General features: G+C 39.5%; 1 protein-coding gene across 3 annotated transcripts in view; it reads left to right on the plus strand.

The window, feature by feature from the left end:
* Positions 1-23,537, plus strand: part of PAX3 (paired box 3) — a gene marked incomplete at both ends in the record, with an annotated part of 93,168 nt that overhangs the window by 40,748 nt on the left and 28,883 nt on the right. For all 3 annotated transcript variants that reach the window (XM_082631565.1, XM_082631567.1, XM_082631566.1), the window contains one exon: positions 22,542-22,747. In XM_082631565.1, the coding sequence (XP_082487691.1) occupies positions 22,542-22,747 (206 nt within the window). The remainder of the gene's footprint in view (positions 1-22,541; positions 22,748-23,537) is intronic.

A 23,537-nucleotide genomic window follows, 5' to 3' on the forward strand; every position in this document is an offset into this window, starting at 1 on the left:
CCAATCCATCCAATTCGACGCCTGCTTTGCGAGGTGGGGTCAGTTCCCTGAAACAAGTTGCGTAGTTGAAGCATAACATTATAAGGATACCGTATTGGTATTCACTTTCTGAATTTCTGGAGAAGGAAATTTAAAAGATGATTAGTTTAAACATCGCCGTTACATACAATATTTAATTTTGTATTCATGAGAAAATGAGACTTCCAGGCTACTAGTAAAGAAAAGCTAATTCCTTGCAGTAGAGAAATCAAAGCGCGGTTTCCGAGTCTCCCGGGCTGAGGGCCTGGAGGAGGTTAGGGGGTCTTTGTACCTGGGGGATTGTCTCTGTGGGAGTAGAGAGGGGGAGGGAAAGATCAGGAAGTGCCTGCCTCGGTGTGAGCCCGAGGGATCAAGGAGGGACCGCAGGGGGCTCTGAGAGGGAGGGATGGTATTAGCGGCCGAGAGGGGGTCCTGCTCGGATCAAGGCATCTTCCAGGCGATGGTGAGCCCAGTCCTCGGGTCCTCGGGGCTGGTCGGAGGGAGAGAATGGTTTTCTGTGAGCAGAGAAAGTCCTTCGTGGAAACTCTGAAAACGCTTAAGAGCTCTGTCTCCACTGTTTGCCCCCCTGGAATGTGATTGATTACCGCACAGTCCCGATCCCGGAAGAAAGAAAAAGAGTCCAGGGGCTCTGAGGCGTCCAAGGACAGGCTCCGGCACAAGCCATAGGGAAGGAGCTGCTCATTCTCAAGGGAGGATCTCACAACTGCGAGTAAAGAATGCTACCGTGTTTGTCATCAGTGCTCAAGGGCGGACCTTTGCTTAAGGGCACTTGAGCGCCCCCTGGAAGAGAGTGCGTCCTGCGTCAGCTCTCGGCGGAGAGTTCTAGTGCGCTTCTGTTGGGTACTTTATGTGTATAAGAAATGCTATCATCACAACACCATGCAAAATAGGAATTATTATCCCTGTTTTACATATGAGTTCCCTGGGGTTGCTGGTGGTTTAATAACCTGCCGGCAACCACACTGCCGGAAAAATGGCAGATCTGGGATTTGACTCCACGTGCATCTTTCTCTGAAATCTAGCCCAGTGGTCAAACTTCACAGAACCTAAGAGTCATACATAGAGAACCTGAATTAGAATACAAAAAGATTCTCAGAACTTTGACTGATATGGTAAGTGCTAGATAAGTGTAGATATTACTACAATTAATTTCTGGGCTTCTTGCATAAGAGAGTATTTCTGGGATCATCTTCAGGTGATTTCGATTTTGCAGATCTGGCGTGGAGCTCAGCAATCATCATTTTTAGCAAACGCCTCAGGTGATTCTGATGTGGATGCTGGTAGATGATTTGCATGATATCCCCATGTAACAGTGGTGCTAACTTCAGCACCTAATGAGGACTCTCCAGCTAGGAGGTCCTGATACTCCTCCCCCCATCTCCTTGAGACTGTGACCGTATTTAGGCAGGGCAGACATTTCCTATCACAAAACCTCAAGAGTGGGACTGCCTCCCTCCTTTTCAGTATTAAAATCAGATCCCATGACTCATGTTTTCGAAGACTACACATTCCCTCTTTCCCCAATGAAACCTGTAAATGAGTTTGGCTACTGAACAAAACAAAATCTCTATTTCTCTTCAGTTGGATGAGTTGCAACTCATCCAACTGACCGAGTTGAGAATAGAAAGTTTAATAGTAAATCTTAAGTACATGAGGGTTTATGATAAATGCATGTTGATATTAACTGAGATGTCTGACACGCTTACACTGTAAAGTGATATGAAAATAATATGAAAAAAAATCTCAGAGATCTTCAAGTGGTCTCAGACAGCGACGATACTTTCTTGCATCCTAAATAATCATGGCCTTGATGGAGACATCAGTTTAGGGGCAGACCCTGAGATGGGTCTCAGAGATGACTTTGTGATAAAATAATGCTCAGAGACTCTGGGAAACCCAGATTTCCAAAGGTTTTTCTGGGTATCTAAGAGGCCCTGACTTTCAGACCTTCAGAGCAACCATATATGTCTGAAGCATTGGACAGTGCTTATGGCAGGAGGAAGCATGTCAGAACAGACATATTTCAGTACAACAAAGACAATCTAAATGTAAGGTGAGAAAAGACTGACAACATGTAAAGTGAAAAAAGACTGTGACAGCTCCTCATCACTACCCGCCCCGCAGGCAAATAATATATCCACTGAACACAAAATGGGATTAGAAGTCCAACTATTATCTGGTAAACCATCTAATATGTCTGACTGAAAACTTAAAGTGAAACTATGCATTAAGAAAAAAAACCTTTGCAATTGGCATTTCCTGGAGATTGGGTGTCAGATATTTTTTTAATTTGATATTTGCTAAACTGTGAGCTCTGTTCTGTTCACCCTTCTGCGTGTACTGCTTTGCACAGACCTGGACGTAGAGTAGGCACTAAATAAACATTTGGTGAATAAATAATTGAGGAATTAGAGAAAAATTTTGTGATGAGGTTATTAAAAACTTTGATCCCTTTTTTTTTCCTGGAAAAGAAAACGTATGTCTAAACATATGTATGGTGTAGGTTCTGTCCTGTTATCTGGACTCTGGTTATATCTTTGACAACTTGTTTTATTGCTCTTTCTGGTGGTGCATCATCTAGGGTTACTCGTATAAATAGGGTCTTGGTTAGCATGAAGTTTTGGATTCTGAATCACACCCTAGAATGTCTTCAGTGTTTGAGAAAGTTAGCATACTAATGTCCAATGTGGATACATATTTTATACTTCAGAACTATAACTTACTTTCATTTTACCTTTCTTCAGTTCTCCACATTTTTCAAAGTCCATTCATGCTCCTATAAATCTGTTCCTTACTATCACCTATGGATTTTTATTACCCCTTAACAGATGGTAAATCTGAGGGTGATACAATTTAGGCAACTGTTTGCCCAGCTGAAGGGCTGGGTTGAGAATAAATCCTGGGAGTAAAATACCAGTTCTTTTGTGTGTGTGTGTGTGTGCTGCCTCTAGCTTCCTTGTTTACCAAATAGGTAAATTTGCTGCCCCGGTGGTGGCCACTTAGATTAAAAAGGATGCCAGTTGTGTATGGGGCATCGGGACATAGGAGTGGGGAGTCAGGTGACAACTATGGTTCTAGCATTTCTGTGGGTATAGCTAGTGGCTTGTGTCAGAGGTCACTGAGTTCATGTGGAGATCCAAGACAATCCAAGAGTCTGAAGTCAAAGTCAAGGTCAACATTGAGCTAAAGTAACCATAGGTGCAAGACTTCAAACCATCTGGGAAACTTGATCAATTAAAAGAGTTTCCTGGTTCTCTATCTGCTTGTGAACTGAGTAATAGCTTTGGTTCTTGGGTGTGATTAATTCATGAATTAGGTTTGGCACTTGCTCTGTAAAGCTGAGTAACATTACAGGGACATGGGTCCTCATGGGAAACCCCCCCCCCCCAACTCTGTCTTCATTCATCCCTGGAGATAGGATAGGGCATCCTTCCATGCATACTGCAGACTTGCATCATGCTAGGGAGAAATGAGAGTTTGTGTTTTATATTTTGCCTACCCCTGGGTGATGCTACTGGTGGTGGGCTTTGGGGGTGACAGGGAATGGGAGGATGAAATTTGGCACAGAATTCATAAACACAAGCATCTACCTGAGAAAGTTATTATGTCAAATCTACTTCCACTTCATACTAGTTAAGTAACTCTTTCTGTGCCTCAGTTTTTTCATCCATAAAATGGGGAATGGGGTTAATTTGCCGATTAGATGAACAAAAGCAAGTAAAAATGTTTGACATGGTACCTGGTGTGTAATAAGTACCCATAAGATGTTGGTTATTGTATAGACCAGGTACTGTTGTATAGACCTTTTTCTATAAAGGACTGTATAGTGAATATTTTTGGTGTTGTGGACCACTGGTCTCTGTCACAACTACTCCTTTGTAACATGTGGCCATACATAAATGAATAGGCATGGCTATGTTCCAATAAACTTTATTTATGGACACTAATATTTCATTTAGTTTTCACGCATTGATGTTTTTCTTCTTTTAATTTTTTTCAACTCTTTAAGAATGTAAAAACCATCCTTAGATCACAGGGCATGCAAAGACAGGTAGTAGGTCGTGTTTGGCTGACCCCTGCTATAGACCATTACATCTCCAATTTGGAAGTATTATTTTATCTCCTATTGCCACATCTATGTTTGTGGAGATTCCCATTATTAGAGTTCTGTTGGCAACATCTGGTTCTGTTGCAAAGCATGTGATGGGGTGTCGACAGTCCTTCCTCATTCATCCCAGACTGGTTATACCCTCAAAGTGGAACACTTCTGGTAGACAATTGAAGTGATGGGATAGATGGTCCTTTAAATGCAAAGTGCATTTTCAATTTTGTGGAGTCCTGGCAAAATTTCATCTTTAAGAAATCTTTCTCAGATGGTAATGTATTAGAACTACTGAGGTCAGTGAAAATTAGTGCTTGATCTAAAGTGAAGAAATATAAAGAAATCTAGTCTTGAATGAGTTATTTGGGGTAACACTGTGTGAGGTCCTATAACATATTCAGAATTCAGAAACCTCAGGTGAGAATGAAGCCATATCTTCAGATGCAATTAAAGGAGAAATGCAAGGTAATATTTAAGTGAAATTATAAGGCACTTGTGCCTGAAACAGCCAACCAGTTTTTTTCCTTGTAACTTTGTAATAGCCCCATTTCTTCCACTTCAATTTCTAGGGTATTATATCTGGCCTAAATCTGGTGCAAGTACCTCTTTCTTTTTTTAAAAACAGTTTTAATTTTTTCTCTTTTTGGACCGCACCGTGCAGCATGTGGGATTTTAGTTCCCCAACCAGGGATCAAACCCACACCCCCTGCAGTGGAAGCGTGGAGTCTTAACCGCTGAACCAGCAGGGAAGTCCTCCCTCTTTCTTTTCATAATAATTTTTTCCAGTTTCTGTGGTGCCAAAATTTCCCATGCAAGATGTGACAATGTTAATTAACATGCATAGAATTTTTAGTTGTGCTTATGGTTGTTTTTCTGATTTTGTTCAAGTTTAAGAGGGTGTGAGTAGTGTCATCGTTTAGGTGCCAAAAGATTTCACGTCCTGGTTAAGATATGGAATTGATTCACGTTGTTTGCAAATTCTCATAAAAATACCCAAGTTTTTTGGGGTTACCTCTCAATACTGGAACTATTTCCATGACTATAAAAGTAACACATATTCATTGCAGAAAAAATATTTAAATAATAATTCACAAGTCATTTGAATTGCATTCGCTTTGAGGCTAATGAGTGTAAGGAACAAGCGCATGGAAGAACCACACTCACGGTGGTGATTTCATGAGGGTATCACCAGCCTCATGAGATCCCTACCCAGGACATGCCCCACATTCCCAAGACATTGCTTTAAGGTTTGAAAACAAAGCAAAATGGCTTTCTGTACTTACCATGAGGTTCTCTGTATTATCCATGACTGTAGGACTCTGTTATAGTTTATAGAATGGGCTTTGCTCACAGGCTGATGAAGTGACTGCCCCTGAAGGCTGATTTCACTGGAATTGAGGAAGAAACCCCATGTCCCCATGGAAGAAGGTTACAATCATGAGTATTGATTGACTTGTCTGTCCCTGCTATTTGGGGGGTAAACTGGGCTTCATTGCTGTTGTTTAGGGATGTTTACACTATGTTCATGGCAAGAAGTGTGGATGTAGAAAAAGTGTCCTTCTCTTGTGCACTGCACTTAGGGACTCTCTGCTTTTACCAGAGGTTTATGAGCAAAAGTGGATTTACAGTGAAGCTAACTTCAGAGCCCTTAGTGGCAAGGAGTCCTTCCAAGTCCTTGCAAAGGGCCCTCAAAATGTGTCACATGGTCATGTGATTTTGTAAAATAGGCAAAAATAAGCTAGTTTTGTGGGTTATTTTTAAAGAACCCTGTCCCCCCAAATTGTAAAAGCTTCAGACCCCACAAAGCCTGGATCTGTTTCTGGCTCTGTATTTGCAGGCTGGGACTTACTTAAACCTTTTTGGAAGGGGAAAAGAAAAACACCTTTGTTGGGAGATATGTAGAATTCTGGGATTTGAGAGTAAATCTTCCCTAAGGCCTAAGACTGAAGAAGACATTGTGAAAAGAAAGATTTTTCTCAGGGAAAGGGGCATGAAGCTGAGACAGGAATGACATTGCTGTTGTATTCCTGTATTAAAAAAAAATCAGAATATTTGAGAAAAAGAAGGGCAGATATCATAAGCTATCAGAAAAGAACCTCATACACTCATATTTTTTATTTTCTGTAGAAAGTAAAGGCTTAATATATTGCCTCTTTAATTTAATATTGGCTCATAAAGTTTGGTGCTGCATTATCTATTACAATAATAATGATGATATGGTGGTAATGATGAAGACAAAAGTACATACGTTACATGAATGTTACAGTTTACAAAACACTTTCATATACTTTCTCTCACTGGTAACCACTGAAGCCAAGAAAGAGTCTCTTTATTTCTGGCCTTTGGATGCCTCCAAAATTAACTGGAATTCTGTAAAAAATTGAGATAGAATGGTCTCCATGCTTCTCTTAATTATTCTTTCCTTATTTTGTGATAAAGCCATGACACCATCTGTCAATTTCTCTTCTTTTGTGAATTCCTCAGCATCAGGGCAGTCTAAATAACCATTGAACTTTGACACACAAAGCTGTTTCTCTTCAAATGGCCTCTAATTTTTCGCTTGCACAACTACTCAACTGGCAAGCAAAGAACCAAGTTCCCTTAAAACCTCCTAGTAAGGCGATGTTTGCATTCGTTAGATTCGTCTGTATAAACTTATTAGTTGGTTTGCTGACCTCTGACTGTTTGACCCTTTAAATGAAAAAGCACCACTGGGACATACAACTAAATTTATACACATTCGAGGAAGTGGTCAGAGAAATGTGTGGTTGTAAAAGGGTTGACCTGAAAATTTAGTCAATAGTTCAATTAGGAAGGAAAAGTGTCGATGGAATGGAAAAGATGAAGTGCTCCTGCAGTACAGAGAAAGGAGGGGTATTTAGGATTGGGAGGTTCAGGGAAGGGAACTGGGTTTTGAGACCTGACATTGTGTAAAGATGGGCAGAAAGGTGGTAGAACAGACAGTGAGTTAAGGTGGAAAAGTCAAGATATGACCAATCCTTGGTCCATTTTGGTAAGCACAAAGGATTCTGGGAAGTAGATTTGTTTCAGTCCAATGAAAACTTTAAACTCCACTCGGTGAACTCTTTGTAGATATTCGTGTACGTGTTCAACTTCATGTTAATTAATAGTTTTCTACATTTTGAAGCTGATTTATTCAGGAATATATTAGTCATTATTTCTTGTAAAAATTGGTTATTAGTGCTTGGTATTTGAATATACATGTTACTTGAGCAAAGAAATTTGTGAATGATACTAAGAAATAGATGATCTAGAAATCATTCTTATGCATTTTAGAGTGAAGATTGGTGATTATCTCCTTAATTCTGGAAACTTATTGGCTTGCTGAGACTTTGGGCAAGTCCTTTTAAACACTCTGAGTATCAACTTCATTTGAGAAACAAGGATACTAATTTCTAACTCACAGAATTGTTACAAAGATATAATGAGGTAAAGAACTTTAATAATCAGAAAAAAACAGAATCATATAATGATTAAATGTACGTATAATGGTTGAGTTGCTAGATATTTTTTTTCCATCTTAGCCCAATTTGAGCCCAAAGTGCTTCATCTCATTTCATTAATTTTTGGATTCAGTGCATCTGGGAGAAGTTTTCTACCTACCATAGTTGATCAGAAAATAGAAGTCGCTTCACCCACAGATCCACAGAAAATTATGAGTTGATAGTGTGATACAGAGAAAAGAAACAGAATTTAGAATTTGAAGACCTAGGTTTGAGATTTAACTCTGTCACTAACAAGCCAGATGATGATAGAGGTACCATTTCATTCATTTGAAACTCAGTTATTATTTTTTTTATCAGTAAGGTAAATCGTGATGATTTTTAAAGTAATTTCCAGCTTTTAAAATTCTGTGCTAAGCAGCGCATTTAATACAAAACATGAACATCTCTAGCAAGTAGTGGAAAAAATATTTTAAACAATATTCCTAAGTTTTCCCCTGCAATTTACATGTTAGTTACCTGGATCATCATCTTCCTGTTTCAGTTGGTTTTCTTCTGTTGGTTTTCTTCTCTAGCCACTTTCTCTCTTTATACCCATCTTATGCTCAGACATTCACACACTGATCCTGCTCTGGTTTCTTCTACCAGGAAGAAAGCATTTTAAGGGCCCCCTCTTACATAATTGCATCATGGTTGGAAATGGGGATGAGGATTTGGGAGGATGGTCAGTAAGGACAACCACCTTTGATGACTCAGGCCTTTGAAAAGCTTTCTTAAAACTGTGGCTTACTTACTGTGAGAGTGGAGAGAGAGATGTATGACAGTGGCTTCAGTGCTTGTTTGAGTGAATTGTATAACTGCATTCACATGTGAATGCAGTTTGAATACACATCATTTATCTCGGTCCTCATATGGGCAAATGCTTATATTTGTACATTCAAATGTATCTGCAAGTGTCCAATGAGCAAATTGGAAGCACCCTACATAACCTCAGAACTCAAGTGAAATTTTCACATATCAACAATACTACCAACCAAACAATTTGGTTGTTATTCTAAAACAACAAATTCATTTGCATACTTGCTGGAGGAAAAAAATTTATTTACTTTTTAATTGTGTAGCTAATCAAGAGAGGGTTTTTATTAAAAACTTATATTTCGTTAATAATATACATGGAACAGAAGAATGGAAAGAAATACCGTAAAGGAGACTGGCCAATGTATATCTCTCTCTTGATCCAGCTATACATTCATGCATGCATCTATCCATCCATCTATGCATCCGTCCACCCATCCATTTATGCAATCTAATCTCTAATTGTAGACACTGCTCAAATTTTATTTTATAATATAATTTACTTTTATAATGTAAAGTCAAAAATCCACCACAAAATAAAAAATGTATTTTGTCCAAGAAACTCTTCTTGGGAATAAACTTACAATTGGGTGACGAAGAGCAGGGCTTCACTTTGAGCTAAATTGGCAACATAGTCTTTAAATGCTGGCATTATCCTTACATATTGATGGGGTGACTTCCAGTTAAAGTTACTGGCTGGTGTGGGTGGGAAGGTGAGTAGGACTACATTTGGTCCACATCCGGAAGGCTCCTTAATTTATTCAAAGCTGCCAAAGATCAGGACGCATTTTCAGACCCTTACCCTCTGCCCTCCCCATTCTGGGCGAGCAGGCCTTCCTGACTCAACAAGACTTGTCATCAGAGCCTTTTGGAGAAAGGAGTGCCTGGGGTCAACCCACTAACTCTGAAATCACTTATTGTGTTACTACTCTTCATCATGAGGAAGGAAAGTTGACCCTCATCTTTTCTGTTCTTTCCTCTTCTGTCCTCCCCTCCTTTACTCTCTCCTACCTAAAACTTCCTTATTCATTTCCTTCCAGCTCTGCAAGATAGTTCCTGGAAAGCTAATGTGGAGAGGAAAGGCAGTTGCCCAACAATTCACACAGAAGCCTGCTTCTGAAGGAGTTCTTGATTTTTTTTTTTTCTTTTCTGGAGTTGGGTACCTGACCTATTCACATTGGTTGTGGCCACTGATCAAAATGAGAAGATGGTGAATTGGTCAAAACTATGCTTCATTTTGCCTATATAGATTCATATCAGTAGACACAATTGAAGATGAGAATTTGCCTCCAAGCAGACATACTCAAGGTTCTTCCCCATGGAAATCGAAATGAATGTTGGCATAAAGGAGAGGGTCAAGTATACTTAATTTCTTGTAGGCTGTTTGCCTGATTTTTGTTAAGCTCAGCCTTCTCGTTTAAGCCTTGAGGTATTTGGGAGCACAGGATTTATTTACTTTCCTCGCTACCGTAATCATTGATCCCACAGCACAGACCTGTGCCCTGGGCCAGGAGGCGTAGAGTATCCTGGGCTACGTTTTAGATTTTTAAGGGAATTGGAAATGCAGCAAGAACTGAATAGCCTTTTTAAGTGGATATGTATATACTGGTTGATGATGGGCAGGATCTTGAGAAGGGGAAGCAGATGGGAGATAGGAGGATGCTCTTATTTCACAAAATCAGGAAATGCTACATACATCTTCAAAGTTTTGGTGATTGTGTTTCTCTCTGAGTCTTAGAACTTAGAGAGCATTTTTATCATGGTATATATTTTTTTAATGCCTGGTGGGGTTGGATAATATGAAGGTGAAGGGATGCAGAGGGCTACATTTTCGGAGGGTATATTGCACATCAGGAGCTGTTCTGTGCTTCACAAGCTCTTCTTTCCTTAAAACCAGTCTTTGAAGCATATGTTTTAAACCACATTTTACTAATGAACAAACTGAGTCAGAATGTTAAAGCAGCTTGCCCCACATCAGAGAGGAAGTGGCCAGGTGGGCATTTGAAGTAGATTGGCGTGTCTCTAGAGCCGGGGGTCTTCTACCATGGCTTACTGCTTAGTTTGCTCCAGCCTTTGGTATCATCTCTTCTGAATTCAACGGTGACTGTTGCTTAGTTGCAAAGAGAAGAAAACAAAATTTCAAAAATCAGCCATCCCTATTTAACCAAGGACAGTGATGTATCATTTACATTATCTGCTTAGTCATCTCGACTGGTTTGCCAGTTCCTCCTGGGGTCCTCTGGTGGGATATGACACTAATTTGGAAGCACCACACCTTTGCAGGATGAAGGAGAGAAATCCCACTCTCTTCTTCATTATCCCTTTCCTCCCAGCCTCTAGCAAAGTACTACTTGCACAGTAGGTCTCCCATGGGTGATTTCTGATGATGACCTTGATGTTGCTACTAATGCGTTTGCCAGGGAGAATTAAGCTCAGCCTTCTCTTTTGCCTCCAGGAAAAGTTTCCTCTTTCATTTATGTTCAGTTATTACCTCTTTCTATCTTCCAACAAGCAATAATTGACCCAGATAAGATTTGGATTTTCAAAACAAGCTTCCTGTACTGCCTCTTTTCTTCCTTTTGGAACCAATAGAAAACGAAAAGCAAAGAAACAATCTTGAAATACCATATGGGAGGTGTCAGTTAAAGTATTTATGTATTAATTTGATCTCTGTATTAAAGATCACAGGCTCACAGAATCTATGGCTCTGTTATTTAGTAAATAATGTATCTAGGTTTTTCAGCCTTGAGAGACCACTTAATCTTCCTGTTGCTGCAGGGCATGGCTGGATTATCTTCCGTATATACTGATACTTTACTTTGACTCACTGGAAAGAGCACTGGAGAGGGAGTAAGGTGATTTGAGTTTTACTTTCTGAGTTTAAGCTCCATACATTATTCATATTCGCATGCCTGGTGCCAAGGACGATATCAGCCAAATCTTAGGCACTCAGTAAATGTTTACTGAAAGATGTGTGATTTGGGGCAACCCTACTTGCTCTTTCTGAGCTTCAACTGCAAAATGAAGGGACCGGCCAAAAGTTGCTTCCTTTGATTCTGAAATTCTGTAAATGTTTTGCTTTGGTACTTCAGGTCTCTTAGTCATTTATCTTCTTAACTCCTTTGGTTGGTTTCTGGCACAAAAAATGTAGTATTTAACTTTCTTCTTTAATCTGCCTTTCTTCTCCTTTCCAAACATCTCCAAGTCATGCTAATCCTGACAAAGTTTAGTTGTTTAGGTTTTGTGTGTCTTGGGTTATCTTGTCCTCATAAGGGTGGCAAAAGCATTCTTTTGTTTTCTACCTGCTGAAAGGCTCTTTGTGTAACTGGTCACCTCTTTCATATATTCAGCCTTAGTTTATTTGTTGACTTTTAAATGACCGATGCACACAATAGCAAAAATATTCGATAGTGGAAAACAAAGGCAGGATGGTTCTCTGTCAATTGTGTCTTATTTAAAGCTCTGTAAATATAGTTAAGGTTTGGGTTTCATAGCCAGAATTCTTTCTTAGTAACTGTATGTAACATAATTTCACATACACCAACCACCATGGAAAATATCACTCACCTTTTATGGTCATGTTTTCACAACGGATTTATAGGGTTGACTGTGACTTGGAAGAAAAATGTGACGATACTGGCCATTTTTTTTTTCAACCCACATCAATGGTTTAACGGACCTGTTCCTCAAATAACAGTGTTAATCATTGATCTTATATTTGGGTAGCCTCTCTTAGTTCTCATTGATCAGGTAGGTTACATTACTCTTGAGACCTCATTTTTTTCTCATCTGTAAAATGGGGATGACAATATTCCAATAGGGTTTTGGTAATGATGAAAGAAAATGCACATAAAGAATGCTGGAAGCAGTGGTTGGCTTTAGTAAGCTGTCAGTAAATCAGTGAATAGCAGCTTTTCTTATATCATTATTACTATTATGGAGGTGATTTTGCCAGAATGTTGAAGGAACTATCACAAGAAGGGCTTTGAGAGATCCATGTTCTGCCTCTAATTAACCAGTTTACATAAAAATGATTTCAGAATTAAGCTGTTCTACACTTGGACCAAAAAATATGGTATCAATTCAGATGCAGTAACAAAAACATAAGCTAAATCTCCTCATAAAGTGGGTGTTTTGCAACATGGTTTTTCTTTCCCTATTAGAGAAATATTTTCCCAAAGGAGGAAAAGAAGGTATGTTTGGGAAAGTAAAATGGCTAGCCACAATTATTTCTTAAACTGATATCATTGGTGATATGAATGGTAAGCAACCCAGAACGAGAGCATTTCCAATATTCTACAGTTGTGCATAAATAAGGTGTAAATGGAAGAAAGATATATAATTACTATATGGAACAAGATCTTATGTTCTATTTCATGGATTTATTTTTTTCATTCATAACATCTTAGAAATGCATATTTAATCCTGAGAGATTAAAAATGCCTATTGTTCTTTCAAAATGTTTGCTGTCCTGATTTTCTTTCCTAACTCAATTCCATTGAATATCTATGAGTTGTCACACTTTTAGTAAGTAATAACTGTGTCAAGCTGTGCTGACAAAATATCCCAGCATAACTGTTAATAAGCATTGTCATTTTCATTGTCATGAAACAGTTTAGCTAATGATTTATCTCTTATAATGCAGCACTTGGGGCAGATGTATGACTTGTCTCTTTAGCAAGTCAAGTAATTTCTCTAACAAAATGTTAAGCACAGATGGGCCATAAGCTGTCAGTTAACTATTATTGTGTCTGCATCTGCTTGCTTTCAATGCACTGTTTTATGTATTCAGTCAGTTACTTAGCTGCAGCTCCCTGAAAAGCTGAACCTACTCTGATTGGCAAATAAAATGTTCATTTGTCTCTTCTTCCTATTGTTTTGTTTTGGTAACACATGTCAGCAGCTCAATTACCCAGTTCATTAACAGCTCCCAAAGGACATGATGGCCAGCCCGTGATAAGAGGGCAATTGTGGCACATATGGTCAATAATGGCCTCTCTCTTGGCAATTGTAAATAAAAGTCACTTGGCCCTTTTCCTTTCACAAGAACTACTGTTTTCCTGTTCCCCTTCAGTGTGCAAATTACCTTTCTTTGCTCCCTGCAATACAATCCCAGTAAACCAAAACCTAGCTTACTGCTTTTAGAGACACGGAGACTTGAGCACAGAGAGAGCTCTGGCTCTTAATTTTAATTATGACTGACTTTTAAGCTCTTGAGGGAGGAAAGTTCTTATCAGGGGAGACTATTCTTAGAAAGCTGTTAGCTGACTAATTAGTTAGCTAATCAGTTTTCCTAATTGAATAGCAACACATTTTCTTGGGGCTTTCCTCTTTTTTTCTCTTTGAAATACGCTGGTGGTGGTTACCACGAAGTTTCAAAAAGCCATTTAAGACAAATATTTGCGAGTAGAAATCATTTGCAGGGGTCAGGTAGGGAAGTGTGGCTTCATCTTTGCTTGATGAGAGAGATTCACTTCGTTAAAGGGATTCTTGTTACACACACGTAAATCTGGGTTAATCTGGGTCACTGTCAGGGTCCCCCAAAGTAGTCATGATTCCTTCTTCACTTTATGCCTTTGGAAGGAGGTGCTGAAACAGTAGTTTGGTTGGGATTTTGTGGCTCCTTTAAGCAACATGTTGCTTGTGTCGGGGAAAAGAAAGGGCACAAACATGTTTTTACTTAAACACATCAACGAATACAGCTACTAAAAATAATCACTAGCGGGGGCTGCAATAAGGAGAAATAGCCTTTTTTTCTAGCTGTATTGTTACAAAGGAGGCCTTTTAAGTGACTAATGGTCAGGTAGTGGCTGTTAGGAGAGAACTCCACCGGATTACATTTCCTCAGTGTAACATTTCCTCAGTGTAACGTGAATAGAGATCCAACACGCACCTGAAATTCAATGTTATTGGAACCTCAGGATCCGGGGTCTTTAGGGCCATGCAGCTCATTGCCTCGGAGGCAGCTTGGCCGTTCAGCCAGCCTCTGCTTGTCAGCCCTTATCTTAAATAAACACCCAATGGTCCATGTTGTGCATTTCAAGTCACTCTCGGGCCCTGGAGCACACACGGCCCTCCTGGACTGCCCCCGCGGCCGGCCATATTCATAACCAATCTGTACTCTCCTCCCAGGGCAGCAGGGACTCGGGGAGTTGTTGAGTGTCAGGGTTTATTTGCGCTATTTTGATTAGCACCAACCTGGCAGGAGCTTATTTTCCTTCTAATGACCCCGTGCTGTGAGAAGGCGGCTTCCGAGGGAAGGGCTTGGGTCAGAGGGGAGGGGACCGGCGTTACATTTCTGCAGCCCCCAAATGGGGACTGCTGGGCGGGAACAAGAGTAGGTGAATGCTGGAGGGTCTTAATTAGATTTAGAGTTCTTAAAAGAACCTTTCCGAGAGAGCCCAGAATATCCTTGCCATACACTGTCCTGCTTTTTTTTTTTTTGCACTTGCTAAAGATTTTTGGGCTGGCAAATTGGGGGAGAAGTTGTAGAGGCAATAAAAGCAAAACAAGACCCCCTGACCGCCCCCCCACCACCACACACACCCAAGAGGCCACTGATCAGGTTATAAACTCTCTCTCCTAGTTTATCAACCATCATGGTCACAATTACTCAAATCCTAGTTCTGAGTTAGGAATTCTGGAAAGTTCATTAGATAGCTCGAGAGTTTGTTAGGTCACACACGCTTTCTAGATCTACTTTAGGATTTTGTTGTAAATCTTTGATTTGTTCCTTTCAGCGGGGTCTCTTCTTTTTTCCTTCTCTTGACGTATATACAATTTAAAAACATTAAAAAAATAATGTTGCCGATTACTTCTTAGCTTGTGAATTAATGTGGCAGAGAAGCTTCCAGGTGCTGAAGTCTCTCAACTGGCTTGGATTAACCCCTACTGTGCTTCCATTTCAACCTCCCCCTCCTCCCTCCTCTGGAAAAAAAAAACACCCAACCTCCCCTTTCTCATCCACTCCGGCTTTCTTTGTGTCTGCTGCTCCCTGCCAGGCAGGTGTCAGAGCCCTGAATGAGGGTAAACGCTCCATTGATGGATTCCACAGATGGAGCGTGGAAATCGGTAGAATAGGCCTCGGCCACAGGCCATTTCTTGGGATCCAACAAAAGCCTCCAAATAAGTCAACAAAAATCCCAAAGATCACAAAGGGAAAGTGTCATTTGTCATTTACTCTGGGTCTGTGAGGGAATATCAGACTCTTCCTGGTTTTCACCCGAGTAAACACGAGAGAGGTCATTCACATCTCTCTCAGTGTAAAAGGGCTATTTCAGATCAGAAGACAGTTAGTTGTCCCATTGTCCCCTTCGTGTTGAATGGTAAAACTCACAAACACAGGAGACATTCTACAATTAGCCAAGAAAGTACATCCAACTTCAAGTTGACCTGTTAAAGACCTCATGGGATATACTTCTGAAATACCCTCATGCTGTCTGACACAGGGTGAAACCACCTTGTGGGGCTCTTAGGCATGATTTTTATTTTTATCTTGTTCTTTCATCGGTGAAACATAGCTTTGAGTGCCAACGCTGACAGGTTTAGCTCGGAAAGGTTAGTATAGATGGGACGACCATCTGATTTGGTCTGAGGCTGTCTTAGAATAAATGACAGTTGACCAAGGAAGTTCAGCCTCGAAACCTGCAGAGAGAGATTCCCCCCACCTCCTCCCGTGTCTGTAAATTGCATTGTGTTATATCTGGGGAAAACATAGAGTTTAAATGGTTGTCATGTTTTGATTCTTTAATTATTCAAATGAAAAGTCTTGCTGAGAAGAAAGACAGTGTGCCAAATGCATGCTTGTGAATGATTTGGGTTCTCCATTTTTTGCCTGTCTCCCATCTCTGAATTATACTGGTCTGGAAACCAATAATTATAGAATTCCACGTGACTAAATCCCTATAAAATTGAGGTAAGATCTCATGTATAATAGCATTAACTAGGATGAAATATTTCCTGAGGCTATAGAAGAGGTCACAAGGGGTTAACGGACAAAGACATACTCTCTAATTCTGTAATTCCTTCTTTAATTAAACTTCATGGTTGGTCCGCTGGTGGTAATACTTCTGCCTTCTCCTCCCAGTTTGATTTGTTTCCGAAAGAAGAATTTGTAATCCTATGGGGTATGATTGTTGCCTATGCTTGATCTTTTTTTTTTTTTCTTTAAGCAGAAAATGTCCATTTTCCCAAGGCTGATTTGGGGAGTTAATGTGAGATGATTGGGATAACTAAAAATTTTGCTCCTAAGACCTAGAATTAGCTTAACATAGAAAAAGAAGAAATGAACTTCTTTTAAAGTTAAGAATAAAGCACAGAGTCGAAACACTCAGGCACCTGGGTGAGAGGTGACATTTTCCCGGTGATCACGCTGAGGTTTCTGCTGAATAACTTGTGAATATCCCAACAGGTTTCAAGTTTTTATTCCTGCGCTTTTGCCTAAAAAGAATTTGAGGTTACTTTACAGCTCTTGATATCCTTTCACTAAGGTGCCTTTTATATCAAAAAAGAAGACTTTAATAAAGATATAAACAGAGCAATCAGTTCTACTGCTTGTGGACAATAGTATTTCCCTATTGACCCTGGATCTTAGAACTAAGGGTCTGTGATGATTATTAATGGAGACTGCACATGGTCAGACTGACTGCTTTAATTTCTTAAATTCATTCAATATCTTGGAAAATTGATCAATTTCTTAGTGCTTTATTGTTGTTAAACATCTATACTTTGAATATATAAAGAATTCAATAAATATCTGTTGAATTAAATTCAATTGGGAAATTGATTTGGCATATACTATTGATTAAACTGTTGTATTTCTGTCAATTTCATTTGGTTCTAAGAAGTTTTGAAAATTTGGGACAAATAAGAATAGTAGTGGCAATCAGCTAAATGATTTACATTGGGATTCCTGTTTTGGTGTGTTTCCTGTATTCCTCTTCAAAAGGACTGTTTGTGTGTGTATGTGTGTGTGTGTGTGTGTGTGTGTGTGTTTGTGATAAAGAAACTCAACACCTATTTAGAACACTCCAGGCTAGATGAGAGAGAGTTCTCTGAAGTCCCATAAACCTGGGTCAAATCCCAGTTTCCAAGTTGTGTGACCTGAATAACCTCTCTGACTCTTTCTTTCCTTTTTCTGGGGTGAGTATTTACTTCATGGGTTTTTGTGTAGTTATGTAAGGAAAGGAGAGAAATTCTCCACCTCTTGGTAAGGTTTGCTCCAGGTTCATTGGCGACATTGAGTTAAACAAATGTTTAAGTCAGAGAATGGATTGTGAAGGGGTTTTGGTAATAGAGTCAAAACTTTCAGAGTCTGATAAGAATATGGATTGGGATAAAATCTGAGAATTTTTATGCAATTAAAACAATAAAATCTCCACTTAAAGGACCATGTATTATGTACTGATATGGATTTTCTTATGAGAACTATTCTGGAATTTCAAATTAGGGGACAATATCTCTAAAGAACAGTAAAACAAACTTTGTGAAGGCAGGTGTAGAATGTAACTGAGCAACTTAAATGTATGAAAGTCTCCCTTTAATATCAAGGCCAGACAGTATAAAGAGGCTGAAGAAATTATATTTAATCTAGTTGCTATGTCCTGGCAATTTATTAACATTTAGATAACTGTCTTGTTAACACTGCTTGTAGTTTTCAAGTCATAGCTTAAATATTATTCACAGAAAAAAAATAATTTCTTTCTGTCAAGCTGTCTGAAAGAAAGGCCTTGTTTTTACTTTGCTGAAATATTTAGCAAGATTACATACTTGGTATCTAGTATCGAATTTATTCCAGTATCTTGAGTAAAGTTAAATATGTAAAATAGAACTTCAACAGATTGATTTAATTTGTGCTATTAAAATGGGATTTAAGTTTTAGACTTGTTTTTGGTAAAAACTGAATGATTCAAATTTAGGACATTATTGTGAACCATGTTCTGTGTAAATAATACATTTTAGGGCTTCCCTGGTGGTGCAGGGTTAAGAATCTGCCTGCCAATGCAGGGGACATGGGTTCGAGCCCTGGTCCAGGAAGATCCCACATGCTGCGGAGCAACTAAGCCCGTGCGCCACAACTACTGAGCCTGCGCTCTAGAACCTGTGAGCCACAACTACTGAAGCCCACCTGCCTAGAGCACGTGCTCCGCAACAAGAGAAGCCACCGCAATGAGAAGCCTGAGACTGCAACGAAGAGTAGACCCTGCTCACTGCAACTAGAGAAAGCCTGCGTGCGGCAATGAAGACCCAACGCAGCCAAAAATAAAATAAATTTTAAAAAACCACAAAAAATATTTTAATTCTATTGAGTAGTATAAGAAATGGTAGTGTTTCCATCTTTAGAAAGAGCAAGTATTTCCTAGCTGGTAGGTTAATCTAGGGTTGCTGACTGAACATTTTTTAAAGCCCACATCCTTTTGGAGTTTACAGATGGGGAAAAGTTAGAATTGACTTGTAAGGTTGTGGCTTCATCGTGTCAAAAACGATCAGTTGGTTCAGATAATTTTCTAGCAGAAAAATCAGGCAAATCGTTTCCTCGGTGTCTTTAAAATGATGCTCTTTGGAGTTTTTCCTAGTTAGATGGAACCTTTGGATTGCTTTTGAATAAACAGTCTAGGAATAAAAGTAGTAATTTCCTAGCTTGTTAAAGAAAAATTTATTTTTGGTGGTAAAGGCTGTGCTACTGAACTCAGATATTCTTAGTCTTATTTATCACTGGCTGTTGGTGGTTCTTCATCTTTTTTTAAAAATCACAATCCTCTTTGAAAAAATTGGTAATTATTCCCTAGAAAAATTCAGGCATGCAAGTACTTGCAAGAATTTCCAAGTAATTTTCAAGGATTTTCAAGGAACCCCTGCCCCAAAGCTCATCTATAAATGGTAGTTGGGTGACTCATAAGAGCAGAATTTCCATTTTAAAGATGTAAAATGGTGATAGAAAAGTGAATTTTGGTTCAAAACTTAATTTTTCTCCTGTACTTCTATTCATTCAGCATGTATTTATTGAGCACCTATTATGTTCCAGCAGTAATTCTAGCACTGAACAAGGCAAAGGAAGGGTCTTGAGCTCATAGAGCTTCTATTCTGGGGGATGTCAATTGTTAAGGTGAAACAGTGGTCTTGACCCTCAAAATTAACTCTGGTTGGTACTTGTACATCTAAGCAACCCTTTTTCTCCAGAAACCAGCGATGATTTTGATTAATTGACCTGACAGTGCATGGCACATCATATTTACTTGGGAAGATTTACTAGCCCCAGAGACTCCCAAAGGGAACATGAAAATTTCCACATACTGTTATCCTAATGGGATCATAGTAAGAGAAAGTGCAAGCAAAGATTTAAGGTTCTCACAGGCAGAGGAGAGATTTTGGTCAGTTCTTAAATGCTGTTGAGTTTTTCACCTGAATTCACTTTAGACCGAAAAGTCAGGGCAACAGAAACTGGAAGCATGGAAGGAAAACATTTTATAAAAATTTATTTTCTTCTTAGGGGAATGAGTAATCTGTTTCTTGGGGAGTACATTATTTATAACTGAAAAAAATACAGGTGGGAGCAATTTTTTGGATAAATTGTGGCAGAAAATATTTTATATACTTGGGAATTTTGAGGGGGAAGTGAATAATTAATCTGAAATAGTCTGTAGAGAGGGTTCTCAGAGTGTCTGTCCAGAATCAGTAACACCAGCGTCAATCACCAGGGAATGTGTTAAAAATGCAAATTCTCAGAGCCCACCCCAGACGTAGTATGGAATCAGAAGAGGGGACAGCCATCTGGTTTTTAACAGGTTTTTCCAGTGATTCTGATGCTCCAGAGGTTTGAGAACCACTGCCCTACAATTAGGCACAAATTATTGTTCTTTTAATTTGGTTCACGTTTATTAAAGGTATACACATGTAAGTTGTATTGGCTGCTTTTGAAGTTTATAATGCAATGAATGACATATTTCTTAGCATGTTAATACTCCTGTAAAATGTTAGTATACTTAAAGTCTATTTTTCTTTCTTTCAGTTAATACTAAAATTTCCTAAAATAAGATTTATATTAAATTAGACCATTTTACATTAAATTAGATGACATAATTGAAAAGCCAAGCATAATGGCTAACATACAGTAGAGCATTACATATTATAATTCCCTTTTGCTTTTACGTGCCAGTGTTGGTTTTCTTTGATTTGTCATATATATTATTAATTCACTCTCTTAATTTCACAGTATTTGAATGTGAATAAAATGTAGAAGTACTAAAATATTAGAAGACTTAAAATTATATTTGTGGGTTATTTTGGATGTGTACCTTTTGGGGCAGCTTAGAATTTATACTGAAGTAAAATGAAATTTTAAATTTCTATAGGGCAGAATCAAGTTTGAGCTTAAGAGAAAAGAGAATTAGTAGTATAGGAGATACTTCATTTTAGGATTGCTTCTAGCACTTCCTGCATTTCCCCAGGTTCTACCAGCCTGAGGGTGCAAATGAGTTACCTTGACATTGACATTAGTCATCTACAATTTTCTGGCTTTCTCTCCTCATCTGACAGCACACCTCAGCCTCTTCCCCAGAGGATCCTCCAGTTATTTGGAAGTTTTGAGAGCATTTGCATGTGTTCAGGGGCAAGGCTGCTCTGGCTCCCACGCCACACTCATAGAGTCTGTGGCCTGGGAGCCCTCTGACAACCTCTGCCACTGTCCTGAGGTCCAGGCCTCTGGGAGGGGGCTGCTCTCCTACGGAGAGCCCTGTGTCTGGTGCATCCTCAAGCTGAAGAACCTGCTATTGGCCAACAGGTAGTCTCTACTGCCACAACTCACAGACACCAAATTGCATCATTAATGCAAATTTCTACTTAATTTCCCAGCTCCTCCTCCGGTTTCTTGGGCGCCTGCATACTAAAACTGGAAGGTCGGGCCTTCCCCGGCGGTCCAGTGGTTAAGACGCCGCGCTGTCACTGCAGGGTGCGCGGGTTCAATCCCTGGTCGGGGAGCTTGGGTCCCGCATGCCGTGTGGCACGGCCAAAAAAAAAAAAACTAAAACTGGAAGGTCTCCTTCCTTGATGCGTGCTCATACAGGCAAATTCAAGCTTTGGTGAGGAGGGCGCCTGTAGCAAGACTGGCTTCAGGGACGTGTGGCCTATGCAGTCGCTCAGGGCCCCATGTGCAGAAGGCCCTGTGCTTAGTTTTATGCTCTGTAGTTGCCATCTTGAAATTTGTGATAACTTGTGAACACGGGGGTCCTGCGTTTTTATTTTGCACTGCACTCCTCAAACTAGGCAGCGGTCCTAAGCAGCTGCCTATCAGACCCAGATTCTGAACTTCTGTTTAGAAACAGTTCAGTAGACTATGCCTGCTTCTTCCTGAGTCTGTTCTTGAGATTTGCTTTAACAATATCTAAACTCTCCTTAAAGCATTTCCTAATATCTGACCATGAGATAGTAAATTTAACACGGTGTTTCTTATAGGAGCGGTACAGTCTACAAATTTATAGGAATCCTGCACTGGTTTACGATTATTGCCTTTTTAGATATGAAGTCAGTTTTGGAATAGTAATTTTAAAGAATCACTTTTTAACAAATTTTTTCCTGGTCTAAAAGCTGGTGAAGATTGATCAGGAACCAAATTAAATGTGATTCATTTATTAGACAAGAACGGAGTACCCATTAAAGGCTAAGGACATGGGCCAGAAAAATGGAGTAAGGCCTGTCTCTGCTTTCTAAGAGCTCATAATGGGCTTAGAATGACAGATGCAGAGAGCAATTATTTCTGCCTGGGGGCCTTGGAGATGGGATAGGGGAAGAGATTAAATACCATTTAATAATGTAATACTGCAAGGAGGGGCTTTGTGTCAGTGGGAGGACATTGGGAATGTACTTTAGACTAGGATTTGAATCATTATAGCTTGGTCAGACTGTTTTTGTTTTTTTTCATATTTTGGATGCTCCAAGAAGCTTGCGTGATCTCAGTTCCTTAACCAGGTATCGAACCCGGGCCATGGCAGTGACAGTGCTGAATCCTCACCGCTCAGCCTCCAGTGAACTCCCCAGACTTGTTTTCTGATTCACATTTGATCACTTTTTTTCTCCTGTGCTTTTAGCCTCGGCACCCCAATCAGATGAAGGCTCTGACATCGACTCTGAACCAGATTTACCGCTCAAGAGGAAACAGCGCAGGAGCCGGACCACTTTCACAGCAGAGCAGCTTGAAGAACTGGAACGGGCTTTTGAAAGAACTCACTATCCTGATATTTACACTAGGGAGGAACTGGCCCAGAGGGCAAAGCTCACCGAGGCCCGAGTACAGGTACTGACGTCCAAACATCCCCGTCCTGCTTAAACCCACACAGGAAACAAGAGTGTCTTCTCCTCTAAAGCATATTTCAGGCCAAGAAAGTAAATATATCAGGAATGGTCCTTCATTGTGAACGGCAGCCTCTCACATTATAAAGTTCTTCCTTTCTCTCTCATTTCTTTCCTTCATATTTCGCCTTGTCGTGATAACATCATGATCTCCATTTCCGTTTTATTGCATGTGCTTGGTCCAAGTACCTCCTGCCAACACCCCCCTCGCCCCCTGCCCCGCCATCTCCCCCGAGGTATGTCTGTGGTATATAGCAACATATTACTTTGCTAACCAGTCAGAAAGTTTTCCTTTTCCTCTTAATAGGTTGATAAGTCCAATTAAATTTATTGATGTGATGGCTATATTTGGCTTCTTTTCTATCATATTATTTGATACAAGTATTTTATATGTATAGATTTAAAACTGTGATCCATTTAATTAGCTTTCTTTGTATTCTTAGTATTTTTTTTGTATTTATGAAAGTATACGTTCTTATTTTACACTTTGGTTGTCATTACGAGGAGAATGTAATTATATCAGATATATCACAGAGAAGGGTGTCAATTCACATTATTTATTCATCATTTCAGGAATCCTTGTTATGTACCAAGCACTGTATAGACTTTGGGGGTGGTACATAGATAATAGCAAAATTTTGAGTGGTTACTCTGTGCCAGGCACTGTTCTAAATGCTTTACAAGAATTAATTCATTTACTCACCATTAAAACCCTAGATTGGTGCTATTAATAT

This window comes from Mesoplodon mirus (genome assembly GCF_964341445.2).
Source record: "Mesoplodon mirus genome assembly, chromosome: 8".
Classification (NCBI taxonomy): Eukaryota; Metazoa; Chordata; class Mammalia; order Artiodactyla; family Ziphiidae; genus Mesoplodon; species Mesoplodon mirus.